This window comes from Ambystoma mexicanum, chromosome 8 (genome assembly GCF_040938575.1).
Source record: "Ambystoma mexicanum isolate Mex_15411 chromosome 8, UKY_AmexF1_1, whole genome shotgun sequence".
NCBI classification, from domain to species: Eukaryota; Metazoa; Chordata; class Amphibia; order Caudata; family Ambystomatidae; genus Ambystoma; species Ambystoma mexicanum.
Window position 1 is genome coordinate 173,060,868 of NC_090929.1, and position 20,011 is coordinate 173,080,878.

A 20,011-nucleotide genomic window follows, 5' to 3' on the forward strand; every position below is an offset into this window, starting at 1 on the left:
ACCAAGGACTATTTCAAACTTCTTACCTGCATTCGGAATCTTCTCGCCAGCATCCCTGAAGAAAGACTTCCATTTAAAAGCATCGCGTTGCTCGCTGCAACGCCACGCTTCACTCACCTGTCCTCGAGACATCTCCCGGCTCCATCGCGGCTGTCAGCATCGGACGCCACATCTCTGCACCTAGGGGAGAGAGTAAGAAACAAAAGGTGAGCAGAAGGAACACAGAAGGAAAGCCTGATTAACAGCCATAATACTTACCGGCTTTTCTTCCACATTTTGGGTCGGCGCCGCCCCGTTGGCAGGTACCGTACCCCGGCCCTTATGGGGAAAGAACAAGAGACATTTCTGGGGAATGATAAGGACATTTAGAGGGATCGCCCTCATCACTACTCACCTCGGCAGTTTAACCCCTCAACGCATCGCCTTCATTCTGCACCTGAAATAAAGGACAGATCACAGGTTAGAAAGACAACATTAAGGGGGCCTCACTTGAACTTTGAACTTTCATACTTACGGCGCATCGCTCAGGAAAGTCAAGTGGATTTTGCCAGCGCCATTCTGAAAACCAGTGAAGTAACTGGACGAACACGCGCCCCTGCACCAGAAGCAGGATGGAGAGTTCATCCTTCCAAACCATAAGGTGAGCTTAAACCGGGGTTTGGAGGAAGTTAGAGAGGAACGAAGGGGGAAGGGGGAAAGGGGGAGCTAGCACACTATTCTGCAGACTGTTAATCCCCTTTCTCATCTGCAGAAGGATATTCCTACGGGCCAGGCAAGCACGATTTGGAGGTCCTGTCCAATCAGTGTTCCGGGTCCTGCGCATCACGCTAGAAGAGGCCACAGCAATCCAGACTAGACCAGCGCCCCCGTGGGAACCAGGTGAGCGTTACAGAACGCGAAGCCTTCCTACAAATTCCCACCCAGGCGCTATGGAAACTTCCGAAACTGACCAGTTGGCCCAATTACTGGGGGAATTACGGGCCGAAGTACACGCCGCTCATCAAGAGACTAGTGCCCTCAGGAGGGAAGTGATTGTAATAAAGGATAGAGCTGATGACCTGGCTAGACAGCTTTTGCAAGGTCAAGCTGGACAAACTCCTTTACCCGGTTCCGGGGGGAACCCCGCTCCTGTGGTTTCCAGTAACCCGGTGCAGATTAATCTACCTGGAAACATGCCGCTGGCCCCACCTGAACGCTTTGCTGGGGACCCCAAATGATTCGCCGTATTCATGAATCAGTGTCGTTTGCACTTCCTATGCAGACCTGGGGCCTTCCCTAATGATCAGACCAAGGTAGCCTTTGTGTTGTCATATCTCAGCGGCTGTGCTGCCGATTGGTCAGTTCCACTGGTAACTCAAGATGACCCGATTCTTCGTGATTTTCAAGGATTTCAAACAAGCATGGAAAGGTTATTTGCTCAACACTCCCAGGGACAGGCTCTGGATGACGAACTTCTATCTCTGCGACAGGGCAATCAAGACCTTCTATCCTACATTGCAACCTTCAATAGACTAATTGTGGAAACTGGTTGGCCAGAGGATCAAAGAATCACGTTGTTCTATCGAGGTCTACGCGGAGAACTTAAAGATGTCCGGGCACAAGTTGTAAATCCGCCCCAAGAATGCACTGAATATATAGACTTAGTGGTCCAATTGATTCACAGGCTGCAAAACAGAAAAGCAGATCGGTCCAAGTTTGAAACCCGGGTGTTGGCCAAGACCCACGCTAACCCCAAGAGGGCTGATGCCTCGGAGCCTATGCAAATCGGAGGTGTTAAAGGACCCCTAACTCAAAAAGAACGGGAAAGAAGACGACAGATGCAATTATGCCTTTATTGTGGGTCCTCTGGACACTTTCTACGAGATTGCCCGGTTAAGCCGCCCAAGAAGGTGGTAGGAGCCACTGATAAAATCCATGGAAACTCTGTATCGGGAAACGACCACGCCCGGCAAGCGTAGGGGTCCGCTTGCCAAGCTTGAAAACTAACTCTCAGACCTCGCATTTCATTGTGCCAATGGTCCTCGTAGATCCGGAACAGCCTAAACGGTTGCATGCTATAAAGGCATACATCGATAGCGGGGCTATAGGAAACTATGTGGATCGAGAATTGGTCTCTAGGATAAACCTCCCTCTGCGTCCTAAAACCAACAAAGATGTCATCACCACAGTAGATGGAACAGAAATTGCCTCTGGACCGGTAACACATTCCACAGCTGAGGTGACACTTGTAGGTCCGGATGGCCATCGGGAGGCAGTTGTGTTTGATGTAATCAAGGCTCCACAGTTTCAGCTTATTCTCGGAATCCCTTGGTTAGAGACACATAATCCTCAAATTGATTGGCGAGCGAAGAGAATAACCTTCCCGGATTGTGCACAAACCTGCTACCCAGAAAATCCAAAGATTAATCTAGCATCAGTAACCTCTGTCCCCGTGCAACTACCTCCAGAGTACCAAGACTTTCAGGACGTCTTCCAAAAGGAACAGGCCAACAAGTTACCTCCCCACAGATCGTACGATTGCCAAATCGATCTGGTGCCCGGTGCACAACCCCCTTGTAGCAGGATTTACGCCCTTACTGAACCAGAGAATCTGCATTTGAGACAATATTTAGATCAATACCTCGCCAATGGTTTCATTCGCCCGTCAAAGTCCCCGGCATCCTCAGCTTTGTTCTTCGTGCCTAAAAAAGAAGGCGACCTTAGAACTTGTATCGATTACCGCGCATTGAACCAGATAACTGTTAAAAATCGTTACCCTCTGCCTCTGATCCCTGAACTCCTTGACCAGGTGAAGGACGCTTGCGTATACACCAAGTTAGATCGCCGGGGTGCTTATCATCTGGTACGAGTAAAAGAAGGCGACGAATGGAAAACGGCCTACCGTACAAAATATGGACTATTCGAATACCAGGTGATGCCTTTCGGGTTGTGCAACGCGCCTGCAGCCTTCCAATTCTTCATGAACGATGTCCTTCGGGAACTCATCGATGTCTGTGTTGTCGTGTATATCGATGACATTCTTGTGTACTCCTCTTCGGAATCTGATCACAGAAAGCATGTCAGGGCCATCCTAGAGAAACTGCGCCAGCACAAACTGTTTGCCAAGCTGGAAAAATGTGTTTTCCATACCACCGAGGTTGAGTTTCTCGGATTCATCCTGACACCTAAAGGGGTCCGAATGGATTCACGGAAAGTGGATGCCATCCTCAAATGGCCATCACCTAGTTCGGTGAAAGGTGTCCAAAGCATGCTTGGTTTTGCCAACTTTTATCGCAGGTTTATCCCAGAGTTTTCACGTGTGGTGCAACCCATCACTGCACTCTTGCGAAAAAATAAACGTTTTGAATGGACCGAGGAAGCCGAACAGGCCTTTCAGGAGTTGAAAGCTAAGTTCACGTCTGCACCTATTTTGAAGCACCCGCGTCCCGATCTCCCATATATAGTCGAAACTGACGCATCCAGCTTAGCCATGGGAGCTGTCCTGTCTCAGAGAGACCCTGAAACCAACCAACTGCACCCCGTAGCATTTTGGTCCAGAAAGTTCTCGCCGCCGGAGATCAATTATGCGATCACCGATAAGGAACTATTAGCCATTAAGTCCGCCTTCAAGGCTTGGCGGCATTATAAGGAACTATTAGCCATTAAGTCCGCCTTCAAGGCTTGGCGGCATTATCTCCTCGGCGCCCGGCATACCATCACCGTGATCACTGATCACCGAAATTTACAATATTTAAAAACTGCCAAGGCTCAATCGTCTCGACAGCTCCGATGGGCTTTGTTCTTTGCTGAGTTCGATTTTGTAATCACCTACCGCCCCGGCTATAAGAATGGTAAGGCAGACGCTCTATCCCGAATTGGAATGGAAGAAATAGACACAAACTCAGAACCTGTGCCGATAATTCCCGAACAAAGAATTTTGGGGATAACCACTTTACAAACCCTTGAAGACATTCAAGCACGAGTGAAACAATTCCTGTACTCTTCAGCCTTGCAGGATTGGATCAAAAGGGGGTCTAACTTTTCAGTCAAGGACGGCTTACCTTACTTCCAAGGACGCTTATTTTTGCCAGAAAAGGAATTGCAAGAACTGGTTATTTCCTGTCATCATGATACCCTGATGGAAGGACATCCTGGCATTGCCAAAACAGAGGAAAAGGGTAAACGACAATTCTGGTGGCCTTCCTGGCGAAAGGATATTAAATCTTTTGTGATGTCCTGTGGAGTTTGTGCCCAAAACAAAGGTCAAAAGACAAGACCCGCCGGTCTTCTTCAGCCCTTAGACATTCCACCAGTACCTTGGCACACCCTGTCACTAGATTTTATCACGGACCTGCCCTCTTGTAATGGTTACAATACTATTCTGGTCATGGTGGATTTATTTTCCAAAATGGCCCACTTTATTCCGTTGAAAGGATTACCTTCAGCCTTTGTTCTTGCCAAAGAATTCCTCGAAAATATCATCCGTTTGCATGGATTCCCGTCCATACTAGTCTCCGATCGGGGAAGCCAGTTTATTTCTCATTTTTGGAAAAAGTGTTGTCAACTGGCACAAATCGACGTAAGACTCTCGACCAGCCACCACCCACAGACCGATGGTCAGACGGAGAGAACGAACCAGACCCTTGAACAATATCTACGATGTATGTTGCACCAATCGGAGGGTAATTGGAAGGACATTTTATGGGTGGCAGAATATGCATACAATAACTTGATACACTCTGGAACTGGTCAGAGCCCCTTTTATACCCTATATGGACATCACCCTCGTACTTCAGACTTGGACTCGCCTCTGAGCCTTGAAATGCCCGCAGTGGACCATTTGCATTCTACGATTACTCAAGCCTTCAAGGATGCAACTACACATTTGCAACATGCGAAAGGGAAATACAAAATGAATGCGGATCTGCATCGAAGAGAGGCGCCTCCATACCAAATAGGGGATCAAGTATGGTTGGCTACCAAACACCTATCACTCAAGGGGCCTCGAACTTTTAATCCAAGGTATTTAGGCCCTTACTCGATCAAAGCTATAATCAACCCAGTGGCAGTCAAGCTCGATCTACCAGCTAACATGCGGATTCACCCCGTTTTTCATGTGTCACTTTTGAAACCAGTGCACCCAGGAACCAGATTAACAAAGCCACCAGAACCGATTCAGATAGATGGGGAGCCTGAATTCGAGGTGAAGAACATTTTGGATTCTAAGATCTCAAAATCAAAACTTTTCTATCTAATTGATTGGAAAGGGTACGGGCCTCAGGAAAGGTCTTGGGAACCCAGTGATCACGTACATGCACCTCGGCTGGTAAAAAGGTTCCATCGGAATTTCCCAAACAAACCTCCAGAAGGAACGACCTTGGGAGGGAGTGCTGTCATGATGCCTACCCCCGGAGCACCAGGCCAGGCCCAGCACCCCCAGAAGCAGGCATCATGCCCTCGGGTAAAAGCCCAGCGGCCCCTTATAGGGGCTCTTTGGTCTCAGTCCTGGCGCCTTTGGCGCCAGGCTCATGTTGGACATCAGTCCTGGCGCCATAGGCACCAGGCTCATAAAGGGAGGTGTTTTGTACACTTACCTGATGCAGACCATGCTGCACGCTTCAGGCCTCCCTGAGACCTGAAAGGGACTATTTTTTCATAGGGACTATTTTTTCACTCGGGCGTGGCCAGGGAAGGATACATACCTAGTTGGGGAAGGATACATACCTGGGACTTCTTTGGAGGCTATTTAAGCCACGCCCAGACAGCAGCTCATGCTTCGCGTTGTTCTGCTTCCTGCAGCTTAACGCTCACCGTGTCTGCTCCTGCTCCTGGACTCCAGCCACGCCCGCCTCGAACCTGGAAGACCTGCAAGGAAGGAAGAGAAGAGAAAGGTGAAAACCAAGGACCCTATGGGGAAAGGACAAGAGACATTTCTGGGGAATGATAAGGACATTTAGAGGGATCGCCCTCATCACTACTCACCTCGGCAGTTTAACCCCTCGACGCATCGTCTTCATTCTGCACCTGAAATAAAGGACAGATCACAGGTTAGAAAGACAACATAAAGGGGGCCTCACTTGAACTTTGAACTTTCATACTTATGGCGCATCGCTCAGGAAAGTCAAGTGGATTTTGCCAGCCCCATTCTGAAAACCAGTGAAGTAACTGGACGAACACGCGCCCCTGCACCAGAAGCAGGATGGAGAGTTCATCCTTCCAAACCATAAGGTGAGCTTAAACCGGGGTTTGGAGGAAGTTAGAGAGGAACGAAGAGGGAAGGGGGAAAGGAGGGAGCTAGCACACTATTCTGCAGACTGTTAATCCCCTTTCTCATCTGCAGAAGGATATTCCTACGGGCCAGGCAAGCACGATTTGGAGGTCCTGTCCAATCGGTGTTCCGGGTCCTGCGCATCACGCTAGAAGAGGCCACAGCAATCCAGACTAGACCAGCGCCCCCGTGGGAACCAGGTGAGCGTTACACCCCTTTCGACTCCATCTTGGGTAAACAGGCCTCACTTCGATAGTACAGCAATGCTCAGCTCCCCTTTCCACCACGGCAGCCAAGGACAGAGACACACACACAAGGGGCGCAGGCAGCTGGCTGGCCCCCACCCTTGCACTCCCCCTGCGAAGAAAAGCTCTGCGCTTCCATTCTCACGCTGAAGCCGGAGAAAGTTGCAACAATCAATATGCTACAGTTTTCTTCCTCTGAGATCACTGTTCATCTGAGAACCGGCATGTGAACCATTTTGCATAGGTCGACATCTAGTGGAAGCTGCAGAGTATTACAGTTGTTTTTCAAAACTCGAAAATGGGCGTCGAAATAGGGCGTGTCAGTAATACTATCCCTATTGTAACGTCCCCTGTATCCATGATCCCTCACGCGTGTAGGTCCCTCAGATTGTATTTTTTCTGACATGAGGCATGAGGAGTAGTGCGAGTACGGGGTTCCTAAACAGATACAGACATAAATGGAAAGCTCAAGTAAACATCTATGCACCTTCTCTCAGGGGAGGAAGGGTGGGCGCATGCACAGAAATACGATTACGGTGAGTAATGTATTCCTTCTGTTGCTTGTGTAATCTGCTTAGATCACATGCTATGCATAGATTAGCGAGCAGTGTTATGAGAAGGTGGTGGGTTATGAGAAGGAATAGCTGCAAATAAATGTTTTAGAACCGTTTGTCCCACCTGTGTATCTGTTTTGGAATGTGTGTCAATGCAGTAGTGCTGAATGAAGGTGTGAACTGAGCTCCATGTAGCTGCTCTGCAAATGTTGTCTAATGGTACGTTTGCAAGAAAGGCTAACATAGCCCCAGTGCCCCTTGTTGAGTGGGCTCTAGGAGTAGAAGGCAGTGTTTTGACTGATAATGAATAGCATAACTGTATACATTTGATTATCTATTTGGAGATTGCTCTCTTTGAAACACGCTCTCCTTGTCTGCCTGTAGCCATGGAGACAAACAGTTGATCAGTTTTCCTAAGTGGATTGGTCTTATCTACGTAGTAGAGAACCGCTCTCCTCACATCTAGTGTGTGGAGTTTGACCTCAGCTGAGCTAGTTGGCTTTTGAAAGGAGGCTGGGAGCTCAATAGACTGGTTTACATGAAACCTGGAAATAAATTTAGGTGAAAACCTAGTGTCAGTCCGTAAAACCAATTTGTCTTTATGGATGACAAAGAAGGGGTCCTCCAAGGCTTGGATCTCGCTGACTCTTCTTGTGGAATTGATAGCCACTAAGAAGGCAGTTTTATAGGTAATGTCTCTAAGGGTAGCCTGTTGCAAAGGCTCGAAGGGGGGGTCCATGAGTTTTGCTAGTACTACGTTTAGATCCCAACTAGACAGGGGTTAGAGACTGGAGGATGTATTCTTTTCACTCCCTCCATGAAAGCTATGATGTCTGGCACTTTCCACCATGAGATCTTACTTTGAGAGGTGGTTTATGCTGATAAAGCTGCTAGGTGGACTTTAAGAGAATTAAAGACCAACCCTGAATCCAACACGTGGAGCATGTAAGTAAGAATGTGTGATGGTACACACTCTATGGGGTTGATCTGTTTAGATTGACACCAAATGCCGAATCGCTTCCACTTGTGGAAATAGCAGTGTCTGGTGTTTGGTTTCCGTGCTTCCTTTAGGATGCCCATACACTGTTGTGGAAGATTAAGGTGTCTGAACTCTATGACAAAATAGGTGCAGGTGTGGGAACAACAAAAGAAGACATTCCTCAAGTAAGGAGGGGTTGCTGGGAAATGAGAAGTAATATGCATCCTGTGATGAATCCGATGGTGACATCACTCCTGTCCCGGCAGTGACTCCCCTCATGTGGCATGGGGAGCGGCAGCCGCTACCCGATACCGACCCTGGGGCGGCTATATGAGGGAGGATCAGATGAGGGGAGACAACCTCTGGGGAAGTGTCATGGCATCATTGGATGAGACATGCTATCCCCCTTTTTCTCCTGAGGATATCCCACTTATACATAATGCTGTAATGGCGTATTGTTACACCTCGCCATGTCCACCTAGGAAAAGTGTTGAAAACCTTTTCACCAGATGTATTTTCAAACCACCAAAAACCGACTTGCCTTTAAAAATCACTAAGAACGTTTGCCCAAACTCCATATGCAAGTCATCAAGAATGGACTTCCCATAAGCACGAGAATACTGGGACGAGGAATCGAGTAATATAGATCACCCAAGGCCAAGAGCACAAGCCACGCTCTAGATGTTATTACCTACAGCGTGGACATTTAAATAGCTGAAGCAGCTGACCAGGTAGAAGAAGACTGCATCTCTCAGAAGTGACCGAGAGACCAAGGTACTAGAAGGCATTCTGTGGAGGCAACCGGCTCATCAAGAAGGAGAAGGGAAGCGGGCCGTGAGGGAGAACATGCTGCAGGGACGTCAGAAGCCGCAAGAAGACTTCTGGGTGTTTTCTCCTTAACTAAGCTTGGAAAGACAACAGAGAGCCCAGCAGGGACGGCAAAGAACAGATAAACCGAGAAACAGAAGAGGCGAGCAGGACGCCGATCATTTGCTACTGGCTTACCGCGGGAAAGACAAAATGCGCCAGGAAGAACTAGTGAGTCCATGGAAGGGAAGAGGGAACACTGTGGTGTATTGGCAGACATGACAATCACCGTTAATGAACAAAACAGCCATTCAAAGAATATGTGCAAGTGAACATTGTTATAAAAGGGGAAAAGTAATCAGAACAAAAGACGTACAACCATGTGAGTGTATGCAATACACATGTGAAAGAAGTCCTGACCGAATAGTGTAACTGCCAGATATGATACCAGAAAAAGCTAATATAAGAGTCCAGATAAGAAAGGCCTGGCAGGAGAGTATACAAGGCAATTCGAAGGTGTTTGGAGGTGCAGGAAAGTGCATTTAGAGAGTATACCAGGCAGTTTGAAAGTATAAAAAAAAAAACCTATGTAAGAAAGCCCTGTCAGGATAGTATATCAGGCAGATGCAAGTTGGAAGAGTGTTCATGAAAGATAATAGTATACCAGGTGGATGCTAATTGTGAACATGTGAGAAAGCCCTGACAGGAAGGCATATCAGGCATGAAGATAAATAAAGTGTAAAACGAAATTAACTCAAAGAAATCCTGATCAGAGCACACGAGGAAAAGGCAGAGGAAATATATTAAAGGTGAAAGGAATCCTGGCAGGAGAGTACAGAAGGTGTCTTCAATACGGCAAAGTCCAAGAGTCATGTTGTTTTGTGAGCCAGTTGTGTTGATACTCAAGAGACTGATAATCCTGAAAGGAAACAAGAGTGAAGAGAAATCATGGGGAAGGGAATCGCCCTCTGGAGCAAGGATCTTTATCCTTTCGAACCTTTTGTGTTGGAGTTACACATTTTCTTATTGAACATTTATACATCACTCAAGGCCAAAGACATTTTCCCTTTCCGCTTTAGAATGGTTTTGTTAGAATGTGAGGGTCAGTATAGAACTTTGGACACAAGACGTTTTGTTTTGGACATTCTGACAGCAGGCAGGGAAACCCATCTAGTGCAGGGACAGAGAGGCATGTTCCTGACCCCCTTTTATTTTAATAAAAGCCTTTGACCAAAACTATGAACCCTTTGTTTCCAAGTTTCATTCTGGACTCCTCACAATAATTAATGGCAACAATTAACACAAGTGTAGTGTAGCTTTCCAGTGTAGAGATTTTGTTTGGGATGAACAATAATTGTGATCCTTTCTACTATATCAGTCAACTCGCCAGATGTAATTCCTAATTTAGATGTGCTAAATGTGTGTAGTTGTAATTGTCTATTGTTTGACTAGGCCAGAGTAATGTATTGCTGGGTGGTGTTTAAATGATATGCAATATATGTATTGTGGAAAAATCTGCTGCAATAAGGTTTTTAACATTGTTCAGTTTAATCAATATGCAGATTGATTTTCTATGTTTTGAGTTATGGGTGTAATATAATATATGTTTTAGTACCCTGGTCTATCTGTTCTGTGGGCCCTGATCTATTGTTTACATTGATATATCTGAGGCCTGGGGGATCAGGGCTTCTACCAGGTACCCTTTAGTTTTTGGACAGCTACATAGAGAGACATATTGGCTCAGTCCTAAAAAAAGTGAAAGCTTGATGGGCAGACAGACATAGCCAGCTAGATATCTAAGCAGACTTATATACGATATGCCAACAGCCGGGCTGTTTATTTACACATGAATCAAGTGCAGGGAAGCCAACACAGAGTATGATTTAAGGAACACCAAATTGAGCACAAATGTCCTTCAGAGATAAAGCTATTTCAAACCTTCGATCGAAGTGTTTGTTTAATTTCCGCCTCTCTTTGCCTGCTCCCTCTCCACTGTGCGATCGGCATCCCTGGAAAGCACAAATTGAATTTGCTGTAGACTGCAATATTAATTATCAAAGACATATAATCATACGCGACTGTAATCTTTCAGTGAGTGATGCCACACCTAACCCTTAGCTCTCAAGGCAACTCTTGTAAAACAGACAGGGATGCAGCAACAAATCGACTTCAAAGGAGGTAGGTTTCCTCTTTCCAACTCAAAGTGTGCTAACATAGTGACATATCAATTTTCTCCTCTTGCTTTAGTATCCATGACCCTTCTCACAAAATATGACTTTCATAATCCAGACTTTGACCCACTATATCTCCCCCCCCTTAAATGTTCATTAGTTTAAAATGCAATGCCATAGTCACTTGATATTACAGGAAAGTCTGCCTGGATGTCCTTTTCGATTTATTGCAAGAACCATTGATGACAACATTAATTAGTTACAAACGTAGTCTTACTGACTGGAAACTGTGGGATCCTGTTCAGGTTAATTTAAAATGCAAAGCAAAAACACTTCATAATAGTAATCTGCCTATACCTCTTGCCTAGGAGATAGAACCATCCACTTCTAAGCAGAACCCTATTTCTATTAAGTTCTATTTTAGACATTTGATGATGTTGATCTTCATAAATTGATGTTTCCTCTGAGAAATAGGAGAATTTGATAGATGTATCATCCAAATGAATGTTTTTGCGCTCAGAAGGTAGGTTCTATGCTCCCAAAAGATAGAAAATGTTCTGCTCTTTCCAAATCCTAGGCAGAACCTGCAGCTATGTAACATTTTGGGAACAAAATGGGAACCATGCAACTTTCCTAATGGAAGGCTCAAATCATAGCCTTTGCATATGCATCATTAGAGACAGGACACCTTGATGTGAACGTATGGCTGGCTTGGCCTCACAGTGACAATATGCAGCAGGAAACTGTCATGAAAATACCCTTGACTTGTGTTCAGATACGATTATAGATTTCACCACTACTGCCACTACTATTAATTATAAAGGCAGTTGATTGTAATTTTCAAGCACAGAATGTGGGTCTTGTATTAAGCTGAAGGAAGACATGATCAAAGGGCAAGTGGAAAAATAGTAAGGGCTTTGTTCAGGCCTGTTGAACCTATCATCTTAAACTTAGTTAGGTAATCTAGGAGGATTAGCTCAGTGTCTCAAGGGACAAGGTTACTGATGTCGTGTCTGCTTTGTGCCCCAAAGCAGTTTTGTTTACGGGGTCCACAATACCATCCCAGTAACAGCAGCTCCTTAGTTGCGGGTAATGTTATTGCTGTGCCAAACAGTTTTAAGGTTTGCACCTATACCAGTGTTGGCCAATCAGTTAGGCATCAGCAAATGATTTGCAGTAAACAATTCGATGAGCACTCTAGGATTATAGGTTTTTATGTTTTGATAGCAATTGGATGGGGGGTGTCATGCTGCGTTCCTGCTCCAACACTGGTGAGGAGGTAAAGAAATACCTATAGCACCAGTCTACCAAATCTCGGATTGATGGTGAGTGCAGACAGCTGAATATACATTTTAGGCATCATCGGAAACCCACTTTGCTAAAAAATACAAGCTGTGGAGGCTTCCATTAAATGATGGTGATGCGTTCTCAAATGATCGTGTACGGGTGTGCAGACATGGCCTACAACATTCCAAGAGCAGAAAACCTTGGTTTCACAACAGGTTGTCAATCCTTGAACTGATGGAGAAGTAATTAGAGACCCACAAAAGGTCAGGAAACACACACACACAAACACACACACACACACACACACACACAAAGCGTGACAATGCACATGATGAAGATATAACAAAAGCACACTAATTTAAGGCTGAAAAGATGCTGCACAGCACTATTTCCAGAAATAGAAAGCAAGCAAGTGCTGTTTTAGTTTTACATTCTCAGCAGGTCAAACTCTGCATTCAATTTTTTTCTTTCATGATTTTTACTCATTGGTTACTAACTTGAGCAACACTTAATACACACTTAAAGATATGAGGTGGATGAGGCAGGGGATACATTACTAAATGAGCAGATTCCATGGTGTAGGAAGCATTTAAGCAATCACTTCTTATGGACGGTAGAGAGACTTAGGTTGAGTGAGAAGGATGTGGAGGGACTTTTAAAAGGAAAGTGAAATCCTGGAAAAATTGCACTTAGCAAATCTGATCAAATTGAATTAATTCAAATGCCACTGTTTCCCGACTATTTAATTTTGAGCTCAGAAGATTGATATTTGAACTTTTCTTGTCCCAGTGACCAACCTGCCCCCATCGCCCTCATGTACTAAGACAAACTTGCTCTACCCAGTGAGACATGAAGCAAAAATCTCTCTTAGCACCAACAAGCACAATCATTGTCCTTTTCAAAAAATTACACTCCTTTCGTAACAGCATTTGAAAATGATCACCGGTGAAGCACAGAACAAGTTGTCTTCATACACTGTACTCAGTTATAGCTTTCCAGTGTGGAATGTTATAATTTTTAAATGCATGAATGAACTAAATCTACAAAGAGTTTATTTAAAATGTGCATTCTGTGGGAAAGTTTAGCCTTCCCATTTTTGGAATTAAGAACGAATTTCTTCTATGCTCTGCATGTGATTTTTTCCTAGTTATTCCGATGTGAGTTCTAGTGGAATCCTCTTAGTTTCTTACAAAGTTATGCAGCCCATAGATAAGTGAACAATAGGAACAGAATATGCTGGTTTCTAATGACATTCTTATGAAATTCTATATGAGTGTCATTCAGCTAAATTAAGAGGTTGGGCACAGAATGTATTGGTTGGTGCATCCGCGGGAGTTACCTACTTTTCACACATACAAACCCATGTAGGATTCCTATATGATTCCTAATACCTTCCTTAAACAACCACATCAAGAATACCTATAAGATTCCTCAAACCATCCTGTTGTAACTACTAACCCTGTGGCTTATTTTATATGAAATTATATAGGAACACATGGGTCTTCCTACATTATATGTCTCCAGCCTTTGGCTCTCCCAATGTTTTGGACAACAACTACTATCAGCCCTAACCGTCAAGGTCAATGAGAACGGATCATGGGAACCATAACCCAAAACATCTGGAGTCAAAGGTTGTAGAGCCGAAACTACAAAGACCTAGTAATAAAGCTCAGTGACAAAAGCGCTCACTGCTGAGAAATTTGCTCAAACAGGTAGGACTGAAAATGTGGTGGAAAGTGGTAAAACTAGCTATAGTCAAGTGTCATTTATTAAGGTGGCTTACACATATCTCATGGGTTTACGAATAGAATTTATTTTAAATAAAATTATAAAAATGAATTTCCTTTTCTATAAAAAAAATCCACAGGAACACACCAGATGAGCCTTTATACAGGAAGAGCATTTCTAAAGTCTTATTTGCCCAGATATTACCTAGCGGTATATATAGGTGAGTTGTTACTGTAAATGCAGGGTCTGAAATGTGTTTGTGGTTTAAAAAATGTATATCAAATTTGGTCCCAGTCTTAAGGATGTAGTTCTAGGCCGAAACTCCCTGCTAGCCTGGCATATATTTGTCAGAACTTGATCAGTTATCAGAGATAAGAATTCTATACAACTTTGAAATTAGACACTCAGAAAAGCTTACATCCTTTAGGGCTTTTCTCATGGGGTTGGCCTCGTGCAATAGCCAGTGGCAGAGTTGCAAGTAGTGTAATGTGTCCTGTTCTGTGATCCCAAAATCCGCTTTCCATTTCAAAAATTGCTTGAGAGCATTGTTATGAAAGAGATCTCCCAGTGTGTGACATCTCCAAATCTCCCACCTCTGGAATCTTAGTGAGTCCAAACCCAGAGAAAATGCTTGGTTATCCAAGAGGGTAGTGAACAGAGAAGTATAGGAGTTGATACTTATTTACAGAATGCAAAGGTTAGCATGGTAACAGGATTTCTGTACAGATGTTTTGCCGTATTAGAGTTACACAGCCAGTGTTGTTTCCAAAGGAAGGAGTCTGCCACCCCCTGCTTCATGAACAACCACGACTTCATGATTTAGAGTTGAGTAGCTTTAAAATATCAGATGATGTCTGGGCATCCCAACCTTCCCCTTTTCTTAGGTCTGAATGTTATTTCCTTATAAATGTAAGGTTCCTTGGCCTGCCAAATAAAGTACAGGGAATCCTTCTGAAGGTGTAAAAGATCAGTTCTGACTGAAAGTGTTTGAAAAAAGCACAACATCCATGGCAGATCATTCATCCTGAGGATGAATATTCAAGCCACCCACATAGACTGCCTTCCTGTGGATATCTTGTCAGGTCTGCTCAACGAGTCGAGGGAAGTTAGTCCGGTACAAAGAGGCTAGCCTGTTCATTAAATATATCAACAGGAATTTCAGAGACCTCTACACCCATCAAAATAGTGCTTCCTTTCCTTACCCTATACACAGAAGACCAGGTTTAGTCATGTGTACTTTAAATCCTGAAGCTTTGGAAAACATCTGAATTGCCTCAAGAACTGTTGGCAGAGAGGTCTCAGAAATGGATTGGCAGTGAATAGAGAACATAGTCCGTGAATAACAAGTTCATGTTCATCTGTTACCCATCTCAACCGGCAGACCTCTAGTCATTGTCTAACGTGCATAGCAGAAGACCCCATTATCAGAGCAAAGAGTAAAGGAGTTAATGGGCAGCCTGTTTTTGTACCCGTCTGGATGTTAAATGGGCAAGAGAATTATTATTTACTCCCATTATTGCTTTGGAAAATGTATAATTTGCATGAATCATCCAGATCATGGAATCTCCAAACCCACATTTTAGAAGAACTTTATCAGGGAAAACTCCAATCGCCCTGGTCAAATTCCTCCTTGGCATTGAACCGCTGATAATATGCCATGAAGCACTGACCTCCACTAAGATATCTGCACGTTCTCTATGGTGTGGGGTACCTTCCTAGAATTATCAGGGGCACTCCTATTGGGTATGGAACCCGATTTGTCTGGGGCAATGAGCTTCAATAAGCGATTTGATGCAATTGGCCAGTAACTGTTGCATATTTTCACATCCAGATTTATTAAGGGAATAGGCCTATAGGTCGAGCATGGGTTCTCTGTCAGTTTTTGGAATTCTAGTGATATCTTTCTCTTCCATTGTGGGTGTTATTCGTCCATTCTGCCTGTTGTTTTTGAAAAGATATAATTTGTAGAACGGTGCATAAAACGCAACAGGGTCAGGGATTTTGTTTAGTTTAAGGACCTCTTTTGATGATATAGGATGCTCAAGCTCCTTCCCCTGCATTCAGTCCTGAATTTCCCCTAGGTAACTCCCTTGCATGGTGGCGCAAAGAGCATCTACCTCCTTCGAAGCAGACTTAGTTCCTTCACATTGCCTACCCCGGGATATCTTTCCATTATTGTTAGAATGGAAACTGTGTGCATTTATTATTCACATAAACACAACTATTCCGTGGCTACCTTGGGGTCATGAACAGCATCCCCTAGAGGCTGCAAAGAGGAAAATAGACTAATTGGCAATTATTGTTCTACATTAAAAAATCGTGACTTTCCTACCTTCCACTGTATTAAGTGTTTTGGAGAACAGAGGTCACTGTACCGTACGTTATTTTAAATTAAAAGATAATTTTACTGCTGTACAAACCTTACTGAAATAAACAAAATTATGAGAATATTGAAAGGGCCAAGAATAGTAAATACACATTTTCTAGCACTGTTCCACAGGTTTGGGGTACTCCCAGGCATCCCACCCTTACATTCAACAGGATGTGGCACAGGTGTTGTGCTAAACCTTTGCAATCAAACAGACCCTTTGAATCTGGGACACTATTACCCATTCTGCCCTTCCAACCCACTTACAAAAATAATACAAGTTTCATTTGTGTTAACATATGCTCCATGGAGTGTCTGTAACACATCAGCAGTAGAATCAGGAATAAACAAAAATCAAACAATTCAGACATGAAGCCTGAGGAGAAATTAGTCCTTAACATCCAAGTCATTTACACAATAGCATGCCTTAGTGGTGTGGTCTGAAAACTTTGACTCTCCAGATACTCCAGATATTTTGGACCATGGCCCCCATGATGTTCCATTGACCATACTGGGTAAGGCTAATGGGAATTACATGGGAGTTAATGATTCTGTGACACGTAGAATACCACCTGAACTAAATTTCAGAGCACTGGACACGGATGGCAGATTTCGATGGGGAATGTGCCCTAAAAAGAGGTAGAGCAGTGGATTGGTGCTACTGTTTCTCCAGTGGGTGTGAAGAAGGACAACGTGGGTCATAAACTAAGGTAAACTCTGTGTGGCTACCTATGCTGCCAACAGCAGAAGGGAACCAAAAGGGGTCCTTTTGTACCCTGCCACAGTGCCCCTGAATGCAATGGTAACATGAAATGACTTACGGACATGAGCTGTGGAAACACTGCCAGGGACAGCCTTTACCCCATGCCCCCTCACAGTGCCCTAAACGCAATGGCCAGAAGCCCTGGCTTGAGGTCGCCAATTATAGCATTTTATATGCCGTTCAGATACAACTAACTATACAGCTGTAGAACTGTCATATATCTTTTACAGGGTGGCAGTCACCACTGTAGTTAAGCTAAAGCCTATTTGCACTACTTTCCCCCAAATTATATTCTTAATAAACTTACTTGATGTATTTGGATGAAATCATCCTAAAGGATCTTTGGCCCAGGCCCCTCCAAACTGGACATTTCGAGGAAGATTTGTTAAACTGTTCAAAAGTTATAAAGAAAACAAAAAACATTGTTTGCAAACTTCTCCCATTCATTTTACCATAGAGAAAAAGTGCTTTCGTTGAACACTGGGAGAGCAAAAATTGCTGGACGGATTCTTTTGCTGAATGCAAGCAACTCCAGCTGTAATTGCGAAGGATGCCGAAAAACAAAAGTGTTCAAAATGACATTTGGAGGGGCAAGAGGGTGGTTTCACATTAGGGTAGAGGTGGGGAGTGGGAAAGAGGACTACATGTGAAGTTGGAGGGTTTGGAGTGAGAAAATGTATCCCAGAAGCCAGAGAGTGAAAGGGGAAAATGTGAAAGAGTAAGGGAGGATCTACAGAGGTAGTGGGGGGACCTAAGAAGGAGGATGAGGTGAGGGGAAGGGGGCAAATTGGGAGGTGCAGTGGGGATGGGGATGTCTTCTGAATTATCTAGTGTGCTACCATTACTGCAGAAATCGGACAAGGCTGCTTTATCGCGGGAATGATTACCATGGGAACAGAAGACAGTATTGATGTACCTGTGCATTCTTAGCATGATCATTTATTGCAGAAATAAAAGGATTGGAAGAAAATGGGCAGTGGACAAATGGCCTACATTGGTGCAATGTGTACAGTGGCCACGGCCAATGGGCCTGGAGGAACATATTTCCTAATTGTTGCAACCTAGATAGAGGAGGGATCTGGTTATTTAAGATGAAGCGGTTATGGTCTGTGACATTTTTTTGAAATAACTGGTGCAGCATGCGCAGAGGCACGGCCAAAGGCCATGGCCTGTGGGCCCTGAGGTTTGATCAGGTTAGTTACTAGGGAGGGGGATATGGGCCACAGCTGATAGGCTGGGGCCACTGGCCATGACCAGTGGCATTCTATCTTCAGGGTTTGCAACTAAGATTCAGTATGCAGGAGCTTAATCCAGCTCCTGGGTGTCAGGCATCTCCCAGTAGGCAGGAGCGACCGCTGGGAAACCAGGAGCTAGTACACAGCTAGGTTTAAATGCACAGTAGTTGTGTCCTAAGTCCTAAGTCTTCCTCAAAGCTACAGTGGATGGATTCACATGCTCATGAATATTCCCCGTCGTCAGTCTGGGAATCCTCGGTAAAGAAAAAATCAGTTTCAGTTTTGTTTCTGAACTGTCTTTCTACTAATAACCAATCACTGGTCTCTGGGTCATACTGCCCCCAGCCAATGACTGCCCTCTACCTAAGCCCCTCCTCTGGCAGCCATCCTCAGATTTGGTAGCACGTAAAGTGGCAGTAGGACCAAGAGAAGAGCCGCAGAGGGGTTGGAGGGAGGGTTTGCATGTGAATCCATGCCAGACCCATGCTGGAGAACAACAGTTACAGGTAAGTAACTTGTTCCTTCTCCAGCATGGGGTCTGGCATGGATTCAAATGCTCATGAATACAAGAATACATAGCAGTACACACATGCACAACCAAGGGAGGTGGCAAGGCTCAACATTAAGCATTACAGTAACTCAACATTAAGCATCTCTTACCTCCTCCCCAGGCTCACCTTCAAGCGAAGTTGCACAGCACTGCCTGGCCGACTCTGGACTCCTCCCTGGAATCCTGGTCGACGCAGTAGAATCTCGTGAAGGTGTGTGTCGACCTCCACGTAGCAGCCCTGCAGATGTCCAGCAGGGGCACACCAGACAGGAACGCTGTGGTAGCAGCGATCCCTCTGGTTGAATGGGCTCTCGGACGGCCGGGCAATGGTCGGTTTGCCAACCGGTGACAGTGCATGATGCAGCCGGAGAGCCATCTGGAAATGGAAGCCTTCGAGAGGACCTTTCCTTGGTTCACAGGTCCAAAGTTCACAAACAGCGGTGATGTCTTCCGAAGACTCTTTGTGCGGTCCACGTAGAACTTCAGTGCTCTAGCCACTTCCAGCGAATGCAAAGTCATCTCAGCCGGCGACAAAGGTGACGGGAAGAAAACAGGTAACACCGAGGGTTCGTTGAGATGGAAGTCCGAAGGCGCCTTGGGCATGAAAGAGGGGTGCGTCCTTAGCACTACCCTCGTCTTGTGGAATGTCCGGTACGGAGGTTTGCAAGAGAGGGCATGGATCTCTCCCACTCGTCGTGCGGAGGTGATGGCCACAAGAAACGCTGTCTTCCACGATTCGGAACTTCAACGGTGCCGAATGCAGAGGCTCGAATGGATAGCCCATGGGCCTGGTCAGCACCACGTTGAGCTCCCACGCCGGGGCAGGAGACTTCACCGGCAGGAACGAGCGGAACAGTCCTTTCATGAACTCCTTCACCAGGCGATCAGACCACAGAGATGACCGCCCCGGAGTTCTGGTGTAGCGGGAGATCCGCGCCAGATGAATTTTGATGAAGGTGTGCGCCAGGCTCGCCTTGGCTAGTGACAGCAAGTACGGCAGCACTTGAGGGGCCGTAATCCGCAGAGGGTTGAGCTTCTGTGCACGGCACCAGATGGAGAACCTCTTCCATTTGTGTC

At 45.1% G+C, this 20,011-nt stretch overlaps 1 protein-coding gene across 2 annotated transcripts in view; it reads right to left on the reverse strand.

Annotated features, from left to right (window-relative positions):
• CARD9 (caspase recruitment domain family member 9) overlaps positions 1-20,011 on the reverse strand; it is a 496,386-nt gene that overhangs the window by 44,640 nt on the left and 431,735 nt on the right. Inside the window, exon 13 of one of the 2 annotated variants that reach the window (XM_069609572.1) lies at positions 10,771-10,841. The exons of the other annotated variant lie outside the window; for it this stretch is intronic. Within the exon in view, the coding sequence (XP_069465673.1) occupies positions 10,771-10,841 (71 nt within the window). The remainder of the gene's footprint in view (positions 1-10,770; positions 10,842-20,011) is intronic. 2 annotated transcript variants of the gene reach the window in all.